General features: G+C 40.4%; 1 protein-coding gene across 4 annotated transcripts in view; it reads right to left on the bottom strand.

Moving 5' to 3' along the window:
* Positions 1-1,930, bottom strand: part of RAPGEF2 (Rap guanine nucleotide exchange factor 2) — a 238,966-nt gene extending 237,036 nt beyond the window's left edge. For 2 of the 4 annotated variants that reach the window (XM_058193648.1, XM_058193650.1), the window contains exon 1: positions 1,088-1,929. In XM_058193648.1, the coding sequence (XP_058049631.1) occupies positions 1,088-1,156 (69 nt within the window). In that variant the 5' untranslated portion in view covers positions 1,157-1,929. Of the gene's footprint in view, positions 1-1,087 lie in introns of all 4 variants that reach the window. The other 2 variants (XM_058193651.1, XM_058193649.1) reach the window with 2 other exon arrangements.
* Positions 1,931-21,345: the final 19,415 nt, after the last annotated feature.

Genomic DNA, 21,345 nt, shown 5'->3' with positions numbered 1-21,345 from the left:
TGTGTTATAAAGTGAAGAGTCTTAAATTGCAGTAAGCAATAAAATATATTTACTATGTATCTTTTTTTTAAAAAATCTAATTGTTCTATTTCCAAAAAAACCCTACTCACAACAAAATGCAATGAACAAAATACGTAAAGAAGTTAACATTGACTATTTCTTCTTGGCAATCTAATTACTTGATTTCTAAGGATCGAAATACAACAAATGAATGAATGCATCTTTTAAAAAACTCTATTTTTGCTTGCTTATTGGAAGAAAAACCCATTACACAGATCTCCAGAAACAAACACAACAGAAGTTTAGTAATCTAGTAAAGTAAATAAACTATCAAGCAATCCTCAATTTGCCTACCAAAAGTATTCATGAAATTGCCTGCCTCTAGTAACAATTTTCAAATTAATTTTGGCAATACAAGAAGGCCAATGGCTAAACTAAGCATTTGTCTTAACACAAGCAACTATCTAAGAGCTGCACTGTTAATGGAAATGGGGGATGGGAAGTCTGCTGCTGTGAATCAATAAGCTTTTCTTTCTGTAGGTAGAAAAGGGATTAAAGTTGCTGAAAACGTATTTACTTGATATAGCCATGTACAGATTGGATGCAGCATTTAAAGCATCCGAACTCCTGTGATTTGTGAATGCTATGTACACTTTTTTTTTTAAAAAAGGACACAATTAATTACAAACACAGTTACAGAAAACAACAAACCTGTTCAACATGTATACTTTACCTGGTGCCCTCCATACCCCTAACAAGGAAAAATGAAATTGGATGTAAAGTTTTCCCAAAGATATCGAGGAGATGTCCTCCACCACCACCATCCCAAGAACAAAGATTAGAGGATTTTAGGGGGCATGGATTTAAGAAACGTCTGGGATGCAGGAGTAAGAAAAGACATTTCAACCTATAGGCCAACTTGGAGGGAAAGAATTCATCCGAGGGCCAGAAGGGGGGTCTCCTTCAAACGGGGAAACGCGTTAGGTACAAACTCGACTGTCCAGGGAAAAGACACCAGGGGAGAAGGCGGGGGGTGGGGAAGCAGGGGGGGAAACGGTGTTTTTAAGGAAGCCCTACTCGGAAATACCTGGGGGCTCCTGTCGACTGGGTTTTTCATGACCGCCTGGCGGAAGTTATTATCCACGTAGGACGCCATATCGCTCCCCCTTTTTCTTTTCGTACTTCAGGGCTGGCGCCGCGTCCTGGCCCGCTCCCGTCGCTCTTCTTCCACGTTCAAGCGCCTTTTCCTGCCCAGGAAGCCAGACGGCGCCTGCACCGGGCGAACGAGTTCTCCGCCACTTCCCCCCCACCCCACCCCACCTCCCCAAACGTGGCAAGGAAGCCAGCTGAGGTAAAAGGCGGCTCCAGCTGGCCCCGGGGACTCCGGCTGCTACCGTTCGTCCTCCTCTGCCGCGGCTGGCAGAGTCCTCCTCTGCCCTCCGCCTCAACAGCGCCGCCCTCCGGTCGGGGCCCCTCGCCTAGAGGAGTCGTGGGTGCTGCTGCTGCTGCTGCTGGCGGCGGCGGCGGCAGCGACGACGACGACGACGACTCCCGGCCCCGCCTCTGCCGGCCTGCCCAGCAGTGGTGTTGTCGCTGTCGCCCTCCTCCCCGCTCCGCCGCCGCATCCCCTCAAGCGGCAGGGCGGGAGAAGGACCGCCGCGTCCTAGTCGAGCTCGGGCCTGGAAAAAGCGAAGAGGCAGGAATTCGGAAGATGCGCCGTGTCTGGGCAGAAAAAAAGCGGGCGGGCGTCGGGCCAGCAGGGCTCACTGCGGGAACGGCCTCGAATGCTCGCCTGGGCTTTGTGCCGTTGCAACCATGGTGAGGCGACGGACGAAGAGGGAAAGCACCGCCCGGCCGCACCGGCAGCAGCAGCAGCAGCAAGGCGGGGAGGAGCCGCGCCGCCTCACGTTCCCGCCCCCCCCCCCCGAGCTCTGGTCGTCTCTCAGCCGCCGCGAAACCCGTCGCCGTCGCTCCCTTCTCAGGGCGCAGGAGTCGCCAGAGCCGGCCTCGAGCGGTTGCCAAAAGCCCCGGAATTCCTTACACCCAACCGCCAGCTCCCTTCCTCCATCTCCCTCTCCCTCCCTTTCTTCCACATTTGGAATTTTACTTTGGGAAATATCGCCCTAGACTGGGACTTCTTGGCATTGTGGGAAGGGGAGAAGCGAAACGGTATCCCTTTTCTTTTTAATGGCTAAGCTGAAAGGTATCCGTGGGGAAGTTTCAGAAATTTAACCCGCATTCGGCTACAGTGCTCGGTGGAAGGCCGTATGCCCGCAGTTCACGTTTCAAGCACAGGCTGGAAGGTTTAGGACACGGGTCTCCAACCTTGGCAACTTTAAGCCTGGCGGACTCCAACTCCCAGAATTCCCCAGCCAGCAAAGCTGGCTGGGGAATTCTGGGAGTTGAAGTCCGCCAGGCTTAAAGTTGCCAAGGTTAGAGACCCCTGGTTTAGGAGAAGGAAGCCTTATGGACCCATCTTCCCCTCCCAATGGCAATGACTTTCTTTGGTGGGTTGTTAGAAAGCCTAGGAAACTTGATCAGCCTTCTTCAAACTCTTCTTATCGGTTTGAATCAGTGGTGGGTTTCAAATTTTTTTACTACGGGTTCTTTGGGTGTGGCTTGGTGGGCCTGGCATGGAAAAATAATGTAAAATCTCCATTCCTACCCCACTTCAGGGGAAGGATACTGTAAAATCTCCATTCCCTCCCCAATCCAGGGGAAAATTACTACAAAATCCCCATTTCCTTCAGATCAGCTGGGACTGGGGAGGCAGAGAATAGATGGGGGTGGTGCCAGTCAGAATTTTTACTACCGGTTCTCCGAACTACTCAAAATTTTCACTACCGGTTCTCCAGAACTGCTCAGAACCTGCTGAAACCCACCTCTGGTTTGAATCCCATAACTGCACAGTGGCCGCGCCTTCCTTGTAAGCAATTAACTATGAAAAGGTGTTAGGGTAAAACGTCTCTCTACTCGGACAGTAATCAGGATTAATAAGATTCTTAAAGGCATTTGACCCAATGCTGAACCATAATCATGACAGCTGGCTTCCCACAGCATGCTAAAGCTAAGATAAAATGTGATTGCCTATCTTGTGGGTTGCTTGCTGTTGGGACATAGCTACATTGTCTGAATATATGAACAAAGCAGGGGTGAAATCCATAGGTTCTGACAGGTTCCGGAGAACCGGTAGCAGAAATTTTGAATAGTCCAGAGAACCGGCAAATACCACCTCTGGCTACCCACAGAGTGGGGTGGAATGGAGATTTTACAATATTCTTCCCACAAGAGTGGGAAGGGAATGGGGATTTTGTAGTATCCTTCCCCTGTCACGCCCACCAAGCCACGCCCACAGGACCAGTAGTAACAAAAAATTGGATTTCACCACTGTAACAAAGCCAATAGTATTAAACTTTCAGGCCTGGTGTTTTACAAAGTTAAATAGGGCTTGCATACATTTTTCTGTCTTATCAGTAGTATAAGGCTTATTATTAGAATACCCTATTTGACATATTATTTTCCAAGCACTACCAGGCAGTTTAATTACCTTCCATTTGCTACTTTGAAGGAATAAGGTAAAATCACTCAATCTATAGCCCCACTTCTCATGTCTCGGACTTTCCAATATTGTTGTTTCCCTAAAAAGCTTGCTGGCTAAAGCAGATGGGAAAATAAATGTTGACTATCATTCTCCAACTAATTCTAAGGCCAATAAGATGTTTTTCCAAGATTGTAGAATACAGCCTAATCACTAAATCATTTCTTTTTAGCTGTAAGCATACAAGTCCCCTTCTGAGGTTTGTGCTAATTTAATGTTGGCTTTTATCAGTATCAATTAAAAAATAATTGCTACATACAACCAAGTTAATGAAACAATAATAAACAGTAAGCATTATATAGAGATTCAAGACCCAGAATAAATAGATTGTTTATTGATAACGGCTCATTACATTGAGAGGAAGCCAATGATATGTCATGTTCCTAGTAAAGGCTGCTATCCTCCATCAAAGCTCTTCTATTTGCCAAATGTATTTGCTTTCTCATAAAAGTCTTAAAAAGTTATTTCTAATCTAAATTATGGAATAGGTTTTTACAAGTTACATTTATAACTTGAAATTGTATTTGCTATACACTTAACTGTATGAAGGATATTTCATATATTACATTGGTGAGACCAAAGTACCTACAATGAAATGTGTAAATGACTTCATCTAATCGTGTTTCCTATCTGGTTAATTGGGAAGGCTGACTGCACCTCTCTTCAAAATGTCTTTAACTAATAGTTATTATTAAAGTTTATAGGTAATAAAGATAAAAAAACTAATACAAACTAAACAAAGAAAAAACAAATAGAAAAGAATGAAAAACATAAGTGTAATAAAGAAAAAACAAAAGAAATATATAAAGAAATGACTTCCTATTTCAATACAATGAGTACAAAAATTTTCAGCAAACAATCTGAGAATCCAACAAAAGATCTCTATTTCCCACATCTTATCTATAAATAAATCTTTAAAGCCACCTCATTCAATTCTGATTAGCAAAAACCCAATAAGAATTGCCAAAAACAACTTATATTTTAACTTTGATCAAATAAACCAACTTTATATTCTTTCCATTACCTTTTAACAATTTTAATATTGAATGCCTTTGAAATTTAAATAATGTCTGAGAACTTGATTTCTTTTCATTTTCTCTTTGTCTTTATATAAAACTTTCACTAGGGATTGAAGAAGAATCACTCAATATGATAAAATTTGTCTTTCTGAAGATTCATAATATCTAAAAAACAGCTAACAAGCAATTTCCAGAAGTGATTAAGAAAGGAAGTATGTGAATCGTATGTCCATCAGGTCACCAACTACATTTTGGGCAAAGATGGTGATCCCTTATCTCTCAGACCTCTAAATCCACTGGAAGCCACTTTCTTACAGTTTCCTCATGGAACTACTATCTGGAGAATTTGTGAGGCATCCTGAGTCCTCTCCTTATCCAGAGAGGAATCCTCAGCAACCAAGCCATTCGCTGGCTCATTTCATTGCAGTTATCTTCAGTTTGCCATTGCTTTTCCTGATGTAACTTCTCTTCAAAATGTTAAAATAACTGTATCTTTCTGAAGGCTGCCATAACTACTTAAAAGCTTCCCTAGCTCTCTGTACCTATGTGTGCATGCACAAACAAAATTTCTGTTGTGGCCACCAAAGAATCAAAATTGTTTCTGAACACATTTGTACTGATGACAGGGGACTTTAAATCACATGCGGAAAACTTTCTGGAAGGTATTTCAAGAAGAGATGGTTTTGCTGTCACCAATGCACTTTCCAAAGTGCCTCATTCAAATCCTTTCCCTATTAATTTATGTGGACATTTAAAGAGCAATACTTTAACTGTATTTTGCCATAAAGAGCCCACTAAATATATTCTGAGGTGTGGCTACACTGAATTTTTCCCCCTCCCCCCAGCTCAGGATTGTGCTCTCTTAATGTGGACCTCTCTCTGCAAAAGCTCTGTGTTGCCAAACTTATTTCTCATTCCTTCTCCAGGTACGCATTCCATCACAATTTCCAACAGTTCGTCTCTAAGGCCATAGAGAGAAAGAATCAATATTTTTAAAAGAAAGATTTACATATGGGTGAATCTGCCAAGAGAAAATTAGAATAGGAGAAAACAAAATATATATGAAATGCAGATGGGCCATTCACTTTCTCTTAGCCCTAGGAATAAGGCAGTGGCAAATCACATTAAAATGTTTCTTTGAGCTTGTCCTGGCAGGCACCAGGTGTCAAAGCTGACTCAAATATGGTACAATGGATGGATGGTATGTATGTCATTTAAGTACACCAAAATAATTCTATGCAGCTTATCATATTAATTCTTAATATTGACTCTTATTAGGTATAAAGACATGAGACCATAGCTGAGATGGCCCTTTCTTCTGTACGATACCAGCTTTAACTCTGATTTGTGAACTCATGTTCAACCAAATCCAAATGGAATTAGGGACCCTTTATAGTAATTGAATCTGAATTGAATTAAAGCCTTAATGGTTTTACCAACATTCAGTTTCAAAATAGCCAGCCAAAGTTAGATTCATTTAAAATTGAAGAGATGTGATCTGAATAAATTTCACCAGCTAAAATTCTGGCACTTATATTCTGAATTAATTATGGATAGACATTATTCTATTCAACATCGCTCTATACTTTGATTGCTGCCTTGGGACTTAGACCTCTATTCAGCGTATAGCTAAGTGAAATGATTTCTGAATAAAAGGTAGAGTAATAAGTTGGACAAGACAGAGGAGAAACTGCAGAATGGCCCATAGGAGAATGTATTCAAGTATTGTTCTTGCTTTAATTCAGCTTCCAGCTGAGTGTTGCAAAGCAATGTCTCTGAAAATTTTAAAACAGAAGCACCAAAGACTTCTAACTACAATATGTAACAATATAATGTTCAACTATTCCATGATGGTGTGAAGGCTATAGAAAAGGGATGCACAACCTAAGATCTTAAAATCCTTTGAATCTCCAAGGAACTTGGAGTGTGGTTCCCAAAGAGCTTTAAAAAGTGTTACCCAGTTATAACTTTTAATATGAAACAAGGGGAAATTATTAAATAAAATATTATCTAGGATCTACAGTTGGTTTGCTCTTTCTACAACCAGATCTGCTTTGATAAATGATGTACCTGATGGTATAATGACACAGGAACACATACAGTTCCTTGCAAAGGAGTTATTCAAGGCACTGAAGAACCCAGTTGTGGCATGTACATCTCACATTGTGGGTGATCTTATAGGATGTTGTCCAAATACATGGTAAAATAAAGTTATATTGGTGGGCAGGGGGGTTCTTGGTCTAAGCCACTGCTTTTTGAGCTCACCTGCCAGCATAGTATTCCAACAGGAACTATAGAAGGGTGCGAACATGAGGGATAAGACACAGTAACTGAGAAAATAGGTCTGACACCATCTGGAGCCCTAGAGAGTCCCAGATGGTGTGAGGCCTATTTTTTCAGTAACAGTCTTACAAAGACTTGCAGCTACCACGATAAGAACGTATATGAGAAGAAGAGGCCAAGAAGATAAATGGTTATTTAAGACCATTCAAAGACCATTCAAAGAATTATCCAAGGTGTACTCCCAAATGCAGTTCAAAAACAACAGTAACAGCAGAGCCACTGACAACTGAATAGTACTGGAAGCACATATGGGAGAAATAAGACACACAATTCCAGTGGAGAGTAACTGCAGGATCTGAGAATAGATCAAACAATGTCCCAGAACAGGAATCCGTCACCATCACAGTAGCAGACATCCAACAGCAGGTCAAGAACATGAAGAGCTGGACAGCACCTATCCCAAACATGATCCATACCTACTGGCTAAAGAAATTTAATAGCAATGCTATTGTATAGCAGCACCGAATAATCAGCTGCTAGCAACAGGTTTCCACCCACACTGGCTAACACAAGGAAGGGATGTGCTGATCATGAAAGACCCCCACAAGGGAACAGCACTGTCCAACTACTGTCAATAACCTGCCTCCTTACACAGGGAAAATCCTATTAGGCATCATAGTTGCCAAGCTACAGGACTACATGAGCACAGTTCAGAAGGATATTGGGAACAATAACAGAGGCTCAAAATATCAGTTGCTCATAGACAAAGCAGTCAACCAACTCAAGCTCTAGATTAGGGTGTCAAACTTGCATCGTCACATGATGTATCATGGCTTTTTTCCCCTTTGCTAAACCGGGGGTGGTCGTGACCAGTTCATGACGCATCTGGGCCGTGAGTTTGACACCCCTGCTCTAGATAGACCAATCTTAAACAGCCTGAATTGACCACAGGAAAGCCTATGATTTAATGCCACAGACTTGTATCTATGAATACCTGGCCTGTACAAAGTAAACAGACACTAAGGACCTTCCTTAAGAACTCAGTGGGGCTATGGAAGACAACACTGGACGGCAACTCAAGCAGCTCAAACGAGAGCCATCAAGTGTAACATGTCAGCGTTCCAGAAAACCCCCCAACTCCAAGTAAAAACTCTGAAGCAAGCATTTTTCAAAGTTCTATTTACTAGAATAGATAAACTGGCACATCTAGGAAAACCCGAATTTTTGGGTTTTCCCTCAGTAAATCAAAAAAACCCAAACCATCGCCTCATTCCTCAGTCAATCACATGCTCCAATCACCATCCGTCCCGTCTCGAGACAGCACTTCGACCACTCCTTCTCCAGATGCAGGATCGGCCTTGACTGACAGGAAGAATGCTCTTATATCTAAAGACAACCCCTCTACTAAATCCCCTCTCCTACCTTCCCACACATGAGAAGGTGGCAGCATGGAAGCTTCTGGCCTAATATGGCTTCCAAAGCTGACATAACATGCACTGTTTCTACTTCTGTTCTGCATTGGCTTCAACCCCTCAGCCAGATAACCACAAGGACTGCATATGAATACAGGTTCAACAGTGGAACTATGATCAGCACCTCCTTTATATGGATGACATCAATCTTATGCTAGAAGTAAACAAGACACTGACTTTCTGAGTTCCCAGTCATGGATCTATAGTGAGTACATTGATATGTCATTTGGACTGGAGAAGGGTGGCTGAATGCTAGCAATATCAATAGCACTTAGACTTATATATCTCTTCACAGTGCTTTACAGCCCTCTCTAAATGGTTTACAGAGTCAGCATAATATTACATATTACAGAGTCAGCATAGTGCAGTGAAGAGCAAGAAAGATGATTAGGGGACTGGAGGCTAGAACATGTGAAGAACGGTTGCAGGAACTGGGTATGTCTAGTTTAATAAAAAGAAGGACTAGGGGAGACATGATAGCAGTGTTCCAATATATCAGGGGTTGCCACAAAGAAGAGGGAGTCGGGCTGTTCTCCAAAGCACCTGAGGGTAGAACAAGAAGCAATGGGTGGAAACTGATCAAGGAAAGAAGCAATTTAGAACTAAGGAGAAATTTCCTGACAGTTAGAACAATTAATAAGTGGAACGACTTGCCTGCAGAAGTTGTGAATGCTCCAACACTGGAAATTTTTAAGAAAATGTTGGATAACCATTTGTCTGAGATGGTGTAGGGTTTCCTGCCTGGGCAGGGGGTTGGACTAGAAGGCCTCCAATGTCCCTTCCAACTCTGTTGTTGTTGTTATTGGGCCCTCATTTTACCAGCCTCGGAAGGATAGAAGGCTGAGTTAAATTTGAACCAAAGGAGCACGGAACGCTGTTACCTTCCCACCAAAGGGGGTCCCTATTTTTCTACTTGCATTTTTTACGTGCTTTCGAACTACTAGGTTAGCAGAAGCTGGGACAAGTAATGGGAGTTCACCCCATTACACAGCACCAGGAATTCAAACCGTTGAACTGCTGACCTTTCGATCGACAAGCTCAGCATTTTAGCCACTGAGCCACTGTGTCCCTTTTTTTTTTGGTAAGGCCCTGCTAAATTCAGTTTAGCTTCCTGAATTACATTAATAGAAATAGTATCAAAACAGAAAGCAGTGGAGCAAATATTATGTAAGGCCAAAATAAAGGGCAAGGGTAAAGACAGAGTTCACCACAAAAAAAAACAGGCAACAGGGTGGTGAATTAATTATTCTATTTATTAGCTTCTAAAATGGAGAGTTTGACATTATTATTTTTCCTCTTAACTCCAGATGAGGCACATCTGAAGATTAAAACAGTGTCCAAATAATTGTTTTATTGCAATTGTTTTGTTAGATCTTCAATAACCAATTTATATAGATTAAAAGAAATACCAGATACAGTATATTTGTTTTTGTGTTTCTTATTTTTAAAAAAATGTTTCATGGGGAACTCTAGTGTATCTTTAGCCACACTAGTGTGTGAAATTTGTATATAGATCCAAATATGTGATTTGGGGTCTTCTAAGAATATTTTTATTTAAGAATACATCTACATCCTTTACATTTAAACTATGTATTGTTTTGCAAAAGTAATCTCGTCTTTATACATAATGATCTCTTATGTCTCTTTATCACATATAGTAATATCACTTTGTCATATAACTCGCATCAACTCAAAGCACATAGGCTAGTGCAGGGGTCTCCAACCTTGGTCCCTTTAAGACTTGTGGACTTCAACTCCCAGAGTCCCACAGCCAGCAAAGCAAAGCTGGCTAAGGAACTCTGGGAGCTGAAGTCCACAAGTCTTAAAGGGACCAAGGTTGGAGGACCCTGGGCTAGGGGATATAAGAGCAGTGAACACAAGAAAGGGAATTATGTAGAATTTTATAGGTAATATATTTTAATCACCTCTACCCAGCCTTAAAGTGCAACTGAAACAAGCCATAGTTGATGTGTTTCATCCAATTTAAACCACACTAAGCAGACACAAAGAAAGGAGAAAATGTGCATTCTGTGGCATGACTTAGAAGCTGGGATTTTTCTTTTTAGGAGCAACAAAAATCAACAAAGAACCCTGGGAGATCATCTCCCATTAAAATCTAAATACCACTTTATCCAACAACTTTCATTCCATATAGGTCAAAGCTCTAGTAAAAGCCTGTTGTGGATTTGTTCAAATTACACCTGACAAGATGATTCTAATGCAATACCTCTTTATAAGTCTGCACCTAACAGGAATGGGCTAAGTTCTGTAATGGGACAGCGAGGAGACTTGTACTTGGCTACTGATGTGAGCATTTGTGGAAAGATCAGATGACTTCATAGTATTAGTGCCTGCAGCAGTAAAATCTTTACAGTTATAAACAATTTATGTCCATTGTTTGGTGACCATATGGCTTAAGAGCAAATGTACTTTTTCTCAAGAGGCACAACTATGTTCCAGTTGTTTTCAGTACCTCAGATAGCTCCAAATGCACAATATGTGTGGACAAAAATACATGCTAACTATGTAAAACTCCCCATTGAAAGCACAATTTCTTCATTACAATACTCTGGCTGAAGTATGGTCTCTTAAAGAAACAGTACCTTGATCCAAAGAGAAGCAATTTTCCTTCTTCTAGTCTAGTATGTTTCCTATGTAACTATTTAGCACCTTGGCTGAATCAAGCTCAGTAAAAATCATTTGCAAGTATCCTTTTGATTCAACAACTGCAGTTTCGTAATAACTAATCTCAAATCCTGTATGCTACTCTTGGTGTTGTTCTTTAACTGGTGGAATTATACCCTAGCTTTAACTAGCTCATTCTTTTATAAGAATATTAGGCAGGGTAATAGGCTTATCGTTGGCTTCCAAGAACATTTCAAGGTCCTGCAGGATATTTTTAAAACCTTATATGACATTTGTATAAAGCCCTTTATTTTTCTCTCTCCTTTTAAAAATATCTTTATTAAATTTCAAAATCAAGAATTACAATCCTTTATTTCTCTCTTTTGAGATACTTGTGTATTGTATAATGCCAGAAAGATATACCACACTGAGTTATTGAGTTATGGATTAGAACCATAATTTAAAGGAGACTCAATAAACCAATGCAACTTTATTTACCTTTGGTGGAATTACTTTATTTGTTTTAGGGTATAAAACTTACATACAGTGTTTCTCTTGAAAGGACAACAATGATATGGAGCATGCCCTATGTCCATGATGGCGAACCTATGGCACGCGAGCCGTCGCCCGTTGCTCTTCCGGGTTCCGGCTCACCGGATAGCTGGTCTTGTGTGGGAGCACCAGAAACTGAAAAAGCAGCCACCTGGTGCACATGCGCACACTGGGAAGATGATCTTTCAGTTTCCAGCATATGCATGTGCACTGGCCATCTCATCTTCCAGTTTCTGGCACGCATGTATGCGTTATGATCAGCTGATCAGTGCGCATGCACTCACTGGAAACCGGAAGATCATCTTCCTGGCAAATGCTTGCCAGGAACCTCTTTTGGTTTCTGGCACTCCCATGCATGTAAAGACCAGCTCACCGGCATACTGGAACCCAGAAGAGCAAGGGGACTTGAGCTGCCACCCAGAATGGGCGGGCCAGGGCTTCCCTCCCTCCCTTCCCACGCAAGCATCTTGCGTGGCCCCAGCCCTCCATCCTGCGGCACTGACGCACGTCCACGGTCCAGAGCACCTGGCTGGCTTGGGCACATGGCCAGCAAATGCTGCCCCACCCACTGCTCCTGCCACTGCAAGGCGAGAAGGGGCATCGGTGATTCTCACGCTGCCACTTCTTGCCAGGATGCTGGAGCAGCCAGAAGGAAAAGGAGGAGGACCCGCCGTCTGGGAGGTGAGCTGCCCCAGGACGCCTGGTGGAGAAGGCAGCATGGAGATGCTGCTGAGGGGTAAAAGGCATGCCAGGCCAGCCAGGAAGCAGGAAGGTGCCATTGAGGAATAAGAAGGGGGGCTGCACTGGCTCTCATGTCTGCTGGCTCCCCAAAGCAAGCCCAGAGTTTGCCAACACCCCTTACCTCTGTAGCATTCTCCGCTCAACTTCCTCTCTCTGTCAGAGGCTGTGGAACTGGGTCATCGGTGGGGATGTCCTGCCACCCCAATGCGGACTGGGGGGGGGCAGGGAAGCATGAGGATCCCCAAAATGCAAGGTGCAGCCGGCGCATGTGCGCTGGACAGTTGGTCTTTGCACACACATGCACACCAGAAGACCAGGTGGTCAGCATGGTGGCTAGCGTATGCACACACACTCTCTTGTTTCAGCACTTGGTGCTGAAAAGGTTTGCACACGCTCCTGTTTCGACACTTGGTGCTGAAAAAGTTTGCCAACTATGTCCTCTTCATAGGAGCAGGTTTCTTTCAGACTTTCTCTTGGTCCAAGTCTGCCTAAAGTTCCACTGTTGAACTAAAAGGATACAACAGAATTTACCATAATTGTATCCCTCTCCTATTGACATATATTTACTGGTAGAATAATAGCAGCATTTACATTGTGGCACTGTATCTAGATTTCCAGATAAAATTGTGTGTGATTTTTGAGTTTAGCCAGTTTGTCTAGTACTTCATCTTATTTTTGTAATTCTTTTGGACTTCACTATTTGTAAATATCGAAAACAGTAAGGTGGTTCTAGCCATCCCGAAGACAAGGTGTCAGGATTTCATCTTTGTCTTACTAATAATTATATTTTGCCATCTACATGAATTATTTTCCCTCCATTGATCAAATTTTTTACACACTCTCCTTCACAAAGTAAATATTCAGTATCAAAGCAAGAAGTGATAGATCTGGAAAGATTATTTTTATATGTGCATCTCATGTTATTAAAAAGCTGCCTACTAATGAATCTTTAAAATGTATTTTGGTATTCCTATCAGAGCAAAGATATTTCTGCAAATCTTATGGAAGTCCTGCTCTTTCCATAGAAGCAATCCAGCAGTAAGATGTTATAATCTAATCTGTCATTAAGTAACTACCTTGATAACAGAATTTAAAACATGTTACTCCCAGTTTAGCTCATTGCTTTGCATTTTGCAAAATCTTGATCTGAATCTTTTATTTCACAACATAAAATTAGCTGTTGACAATTGTTTATTATCTTGTCTTCAAATCCTGTTGGATTTCTACTGTAAATTTCAAAAGAAGGGACCAAAACAAAGGTTAGAGAGAATGAGAACCCGTCTTACTTCTTGCTCATAGAGATAATGAACATTCTTGGTTGGGCTTACCCAAAAAACATTTCTGAAAGCTGTTCTTGTCTGAAATGATAGTATTATGTTGTAATATGCTTGAGATTCCAGGTCTGTTAATAACAAACGAGAGACCTACAGGCTTTTCCCCCCCTCCCCTCCCCATATCGTTGCACACCCATATGTCTACATTTCACACCTCATCCTGCAACAAAATTCTGATGCATCTGCATGAATGAAGTCATAGTCTTTATCTCTGAGCTGAAGATTATTTTTTGTGAAAGCCTGCATATTATGAATACACCCCAGATGTCCTGATCTCATGAAATGAAGCAAATTGTGTGTTTTCTTCAATATTCATCTCAAAATTCTGTTAAGCAAATGTTATACGAGTCTTTTAAACAATTGTCCAGAATATTTGATGTATTTTAACATAATGACGACAGCAGTAAAGATAACATTCAGTGTAGAACCTCAGAAAAAGATACAACAATTTTGATAGAACGATTTCCAGGTACATCTATTGGAAATTGAAATTAAAGTACAAGTACTTCTAAAACACCAGATACTGAAACATCGTGCCCCACTCTAGATGGGATCCATCCCCATCCTCTCAATCTTCTAAAAGAGTCTAAAATCTGTCTTTGCATGAATGGCCTGGGGCTTCAATGAGGCACGCTATGCTGGAGGTGTTTAGGGGTCTAGGAAAACCTCACCCCATTGAATTCTGGTTCCTCACTATCTAATTTCTGTTAATTTTTTATCTTTTAATGTTTTGCACTTCTGCTTTTATGATAGCTATACAAATAGCATGTAGCACTTTACAGCATTCTCTGGGTGCTTTACAGTGATCACCATATTGCCCCCCACAATTTGGGTCCTCATTTTAACAACCTCAGAAGAATGAAAGGCAACCTTAAGCCCCATCAAGATCAAACTCCAGGCTTTGAGCAGAGTTTGACTGCAATACTGCACTTTAACCACTGCACCATCATGGCTGATGTTATAGGCTGCCCAGAGTCACCTGACAGTGGGATGAGCAGCATATAAATTTAATAAATGATAATAATAAAAAGAACAAAAACATTACAACAAAGCAAGTATTTCAAGTAATGATATGTCATCTTGAATATGGCATGCACAATTTAAAATGTAGTCAGCAAAATCAGTCCACGTTCTCTTAATTACTCTCTCTGCTAAAATAGTTGTCTGAATATGAATTTAAACATTTCCATAATCTTGATGGAATAGTACTGAATAATAGGGGGAAAAAATCTCACTGGTAAAAAGCAGATGCTAGAAACTTATTTTCTCTTTTTAGTAGTCCATACTACTAAAAACAATATACTGTAATTCAAGTATGCTTTTGTATGTTATAAAGATTTCCATTCTCCAAACTGGGACATATGTATAAGCTAAAAAGTAAAGGAACTATCCAAACCAGGGCTCTCCAACCTTGGCAACTTTAAGACTTGTGGACTTCAACTCCCAGAATTCCTCAGCCATAGTTTTGCTGGCTGAGGAATTCTGGGAGTTGAAGTCCACAGGTCTTAAAGTTGCCAAGGTTGGAGAGCCCTGATCCAAACAATAATATATTTAATTATATAGTACTTTTTCAAGCAATAATAAGCATTCTTGCTGTGAGGAAATTTTAGACTGTTTCATTACAGGTAGTCCTTATTTTGCAGACAGTAACTAGGACTAGGACTTTATTACATCCTGTTGTTTAGTAAAGCTGAATGTCACATGACCATGTCAAATTACACCAGCAGTTCCAGCAGTCCCGGTTGCCATCATCAGTCTAACCCAGAGGTCTTCAAACTTAGCAGCTTTAAGACTTGTGGACTTCAACTCCCAGAATTCTCCAGCCAGCTATGCAGAGTTGAAGCCCACAAGCCTTAAAGCTGTTAAGTTTGAAGGCCTCTGGTCTAACCTCATACAGGTACAGCATTCCATGGTCACATGATCACTCTTTGTAACCTGCCAGCTTCCCCATAGACTTTGCTTGTTAGAAGCCAGCAGTGAATGTCCCAAAAATGAGATCCTGTACCGCATGGTGCTGCAAAGTCATAATAGCAAGCCAATTGCCAAATACCCAAATTATGACCATGTGACCATAAGGAAGCTATAATGGCTGCAGCTAAAAGGACTTGTTATAAGAACCCCTTGTTCCATATCATATTAACTTCAATTATTGAACAAGAGTGTGTTATGTGAGGACTAACTGTATTTTAAGAACAATACTATGCTGTTCTAATTGTAATAACAGCTTTCTTCAATCTGATGCACTTTAGCTATAAAAGTAAAACACGATTGGCTAACTGGGATAGAAATTGTAATCCACCAGGCTGTGGAAAGCTTTTGTGAGACTATATGTGTAATTGCAGTGTAATACCAGATTACAGTGTATCCAGCTACATACAAAAAAATCCATAACAATCCCCTACAGATAGTCCTTGACTTACAACCATTCATTTAATGACTGTGGGAAACAAGTACAATGGCACTAAAATAAGTGGCTTATGATCAGTTTTCACACTTACAACCGTTGCAGCTTCCCCTGGGTCACATGATCAAAATTCAGGTGCTTGGCAACTGCCATGTATTTATGATAATAGCACTATCCCAGGGTCATAGCATATTGTCCCAGCTTCTGACAAGCAAAGTCAATGGGGGGGAACAATATTCACTTAATGATTGATTGATACACTTAACAACTGTGGCAAAAAAGGCCATAAAGAGCCCTGGTGGCGCAGTGGTTAAAAAGTGCAGTATTGCAAACAAACTGCCCGCAGCGTGGAGTTAGATCCTGATGGGACTGAAGATTGACTCAGTCTTCCATTCTTCTGAGGTTGGTAAAATGAGGACCCAGATTGTTGGGGGGAAGATGCAAATAATGTTTAGATTGTAAACCATCCAGAGTGCTGTAAAGCACTATGGGGTAGCATATAAGCCTAAAATGCTGTTGCTATTGCTATAAAATGAGACAAAACTCACTTAACAACTGCCTTGCTTAGCAATAGAAATTTGAGGCTCAATTGTGGTCAGAAGTCGAGGACTACCAGTATATGATTACAAAGTATTCTACCGCCATGAAATACTTTCTATAGAACCTAACATACAAAAGACTAACATTGTTAAAGCCTTCTGGACTAATTTGACCTTGGCAGTCATTGGCATTGCTAGTGAAGAGAACACCCTTTCTCCCTCACAGTATGCAAGTGACTCAGAATCTTGTTTCAGATTATCCTTTCCAAAGATATTATGATTATATAAAGCTTTTTGACATCCCTTCCTTACTTCTATAACATTCATTTTAGAGTTCATTTTTGTAGTAATCCTTATGCACTCCAAATATAAGAAAAAAATGAAAAATAGCTTGCAATTGATAACCGACCCCCCATGCTGCTAACACTACTGTTCATCATTTAACCAATTATAATAATAATGGATGAAAAGAACATACATTAGTCAGAGGACAGTTTTTGAAAGCAGTGAGAAAACTAGAGAATGCTGTGTCCTAGATGAAGGGGGCAGATGGGGGGAGGGGGGAGGGGGAAAGGAAGGAAGGAAGGAAGGAAGGAAGGAAGGAAGGAAGGAAGGAAGGAAGGAAGGAAGGAAGGAAGGAAGGTTGGTTGTCAAAGGCTTCTGAGGGATTGAAAATGCTTTTAAGGCAATTAAAAATAAACACACACTGTCTACACAATTGTTAATATAGATGAACATTATTTATACAGGGCTTTTTAAAACTGAAAGCTTCTACAGTAAGCACAATATAAACATGAATAAAGAGTTGTTGTTAATTCTTTAAAAAATATGTAAGCCTTAAAATCAAATGAGCAATACCTTCTGTGCTAAATCTAAGTTCACCATCCATCTAAATAAAGAACTTTGCTTTCAGTCAGCTTCCAAAAGTTTTCATTATGACTGGGAATAAATGCAACATAGATGTGTTCTATGTTTGTTAACATAGATTGTGTTCTAAAACACAAACAAAAGTCTGGCTCTTACATTCTTAATGAGAGAACAGTAGTCCTAGGGCTAATAGTGTGTTATAATCAAATATGGGACTCAGCCAAAAATAAAATATAGTCTCTCTTTTTGTTGGTTATATTCACATTGCATTCAACTGCATGTTTGTTTGAGTTTGTCGTAGAATGTTATCTGTGCCAATTTGCAAACCATGACTTACAATTTAGCAGATGTAAGAATTCACACATTGTTAAAACAATTTTGTGTAGTACAGTGTGTGACTTCAATGTATCAGTGTATGAGTTTTCAATGAACTTATCTAAATGGATCTATCAATATTTATTCTGGACTCTATGGTTTATCCACTGAAAGCAAAATATCTGGGATGAGTTTCAAATTACCAACTCCTATGCAAATATATCGCAACTATGTATGTACTGTATTTTATGCAAGCATTAAACTGTTTTCCTCTATAATCCCATCTTCTATATAGTTTCCATCCCACAGAAACAAGTTCCACCCAGACTTTGTAAGGAACAAACTTTAATGAAATACATTCATTCTTACTGCCCTGCATTTTCTGAGTTCTGCTGTGCAAAAACCAGAATATGTCCTCCCTTCAAAATGAATATAAAATAAAAAATACTTCTAGTGAAAATGCATTTAAAAATGGGGCAGTCTTTTTAAGCTAAACCATTAAAATCCTTCTACTTAACTGAGGAGCAACACCCTTTGTCAAGGTGTTCACTAGTAAAACTATTGCTTAAATTATTCTGATCGTAGTTCTCATACAGCCATAGAATGAAAGGGTTGGAACAGATCCTGGAGAACGGATCCTACTTTTAACCTTCGGCCTGTTGCAGTAATCCTTAACTACAACACCCTCAACAAATGGAGAGACCACTTTTCAAGCTGAATAGATGAAAAGTTCTTATTGTTGGGAAACGTTCCCTGATGTTTACTGAGAACTGTAATAATTTTTATTATAAGTATTGTAATACAGAGACAGATGCCCCTACTCTTCAAAATCTTGTTTAAGCTTGTATCTTTCCTCCTAAAATAATATCCTTTTAATTGTTCAGCTCATTGCTCATCTTTATCTATTCTTAAACTGCCCAGTGTGTGGACCAATTCCCAAAACTTCCCGGCTAGCATCTATATGGATATCTTAGAAGATAGAATAACAGAGTTGGAAGGGACTTTGCGGGTCATATAGTCCAAACCCCTGCTCAAGCAGGACCTACACTATTACTGACAGATGGCTGTCCAGTCTCAACCTGAACACCTCCAGTGATGAAGCTCCCACAACTTCTGAAAGCAAGCTGTTCCATCGGTTGAGTGTACTCACTGTCAGAAAACTTCTCCTTATTTTTAGGTTGAATCTCTTCTTGATTATTTTCCAACCATTATTCCTTGTCTGGCCTACAGGTGCCTTGGAAAATAGCTTGACCCCCTTTCTTCTCTGGGGCAGCCTCTCAAATACTGGAACACTGCTATCATGTCATCCTGGTCCTTCTCTTCACTAAACTAGCCATGCTCAGTTCCTGCAACCATTCTTCATACGTTTTAGCCTCCAGTCCCCTAACCATCTTTGTTGCTCTTCTCTAGACTCTTTCTAGACTCTCAACATCTTTTTTATAGTGTGGTGACCAAAACTGGATGCAGTATTCTAGATACTAAGGCTTTATAGAATGGTATTAGTACCTCACTTGATCTTGATTGTATCCCTCTATTAATGCAATTTAGGATTGCATTGGGGTTTTTTGCTGCTGCCACACACTGCTGACTCATATTTAACTGATTGTCCACTAAGACTCCAAGATCCCTCTCAGAGTTACTGCTATAAAGCCATGTTTCACCCAATCTATATATGTACTTTTGGTTTTTCTTGCCTAAGTGTAAGACTTTACTTTTCTTTACATTGGATTTCATTTTGTTAGATAGGCCCAGTGTTCAAGTCTGTCAAGATCCATCTGGATCTTAAGTTTGTTGTCTAAGGTGTTGGCTCTTCCTGCCAGCTTAGTATCATCTGCACATTTGATGAGTTCCCCTTCTATTCCCTCATCTAAATTGTTTATAAAGATATTGAAGAGTACTGGGCCTAAGACAGAACCTTGTGGTACTCTGCTACTTACTTCCCTCCATGTAGATGTAATACCATTAAGGATTACTCACTGAGTACAGTTTGTCAGCCAGTTACAAATCCATCTAATGGTGATGCTTCTATCCCACTTACTTCTAGCTTACTAAGAAGTTGTGGTCTACTTTGTCGAATGCTTTGCTGAAGTCTGAATATACTATGTCCACAGCATTTCATCTGTCTACTAATTTTAACTTTAACTTTGTCAAAGGATGAAATGAAATTGGTTTGGCATGATCTGTTTTTAACAAACCTGTGCTGACTTCTAGCTATTACTTTATTTGTTTTTAGATATTTGCAGATCTGTTTTTTTTTTAATTATCTTTTTCAGTATCTTCCCAGGTATTGATGTTAGGCTGATTAGTCTGTAGTTTCCTGGGTCTGTTTCCCCCCCCCCCTTTATATGGATATATGTATATAGCAAAATACTGAAGAAGGCATTTGACAGGACAGAAACCTGGTACAATAGGGCACCCAGAGTCATTCAGGGATTTAGTTGGGAAGGTTCATAAATAAACCAGGAGGCACTTGGAATTCCTGAACACTTAAAGAATTTGTTGGTGGATTCAGTTTTGCACTTGCCCAATTCAGTCAGTAAAAAATAGAGGGGGGGGGGAGAAATAGGCAAATCTCAGGGTGTATTTCAGTGCTCTTTAATTACTGTAAGCTAGAGAACAAAGCAATTAACGGCAAGACACCAGAGAGATAATGCAGAAGGTAGTTATTAACAGGTGGGGGCGGGGAGGTGGGTTGGAATAATAGATTGTGTCTGAGAGAGAGGGGGGGAGGGGGGGAAAAGAGAGAGAGAGAGAGAGAGAGAGATGCCTTGATACCACTTAAAAAGTAGAAAGCCAATTATTTTGGTAATCATTCTACACTAAGAATTCTTTAAATCTGTTATTAGTCAGCTGTGGTAGGTACTATCAAACCCATACATTTTATAATCTGTTTAGAATATAGTTTATGGCATTCAGGAGTAGAAATCCAATGTAGCTCTCTAGATCCTTAAGGAGAGCTTTAAAAGCAGAAATGGCAGGGTTTTGGTTTTTTATAGTATAAAGTTAAGCATCAGTCAATAAGAGTTGCACATCAAAATTCTATTGATATTAGAGTTATTAAAATGGCATCCTTATTAGCACATAGTAAATATTTCTGCAGTGATGAGAAAGACTGTGCTCATTGTTTTTTTATTACATTGAGAATTGACTGTGGGTTAGAAAATCTTGATCAGACAAGGTTAAAATCCACAAAATAACTCTTCCTTTGAGGTGTTAGGAATATGTGCTACAATATAAAGTTATTATCTTGATGTCAGGCTCAGATGACAACACAGTTGGTCAATTTCTCCCACAGTGGATTAATGATCAGTTGATCTCCCCCAAAAGGGAGCTTGTACCTGTAAAAAAACACTAGCACAGCACTTAGACTTATATACCACTCCATAGTGCTTACAGCACTCTCTAAGCAGTTTACAGAGTCAGCATATTGCCCCTGACTGTAATGTATCTTTAAATGGTTTAGGCGGGAAACAAGCACGTTGCTGATTGGTTAAAGCCGCCGGTTGAACTGTATATAAGGAGAGGTTTTTCCCCAGCCTGGTTGCTGGGTTCACCATATATTAAAGAGCTGTTGTCACTACCCTGGTCTCCAGCCT

This window comes from Ahaetulla prasina, chromosome 8 (genome assembly GCF_028640845.1).
Source record: "Ahaetulla prasina isolate Xishuangbanna chromosome 8, ASM2864084v1, whole genome shotgun sequence".
NCBI lineage: Eukaryota > Metazoa > Chordata > Lepidosauria > Squamata > Colubridae > Ahaetulla > Ahaetulla prasina.
This window is presented reverse-complemented; position numbering and strand designations above follow the sequence as displayed.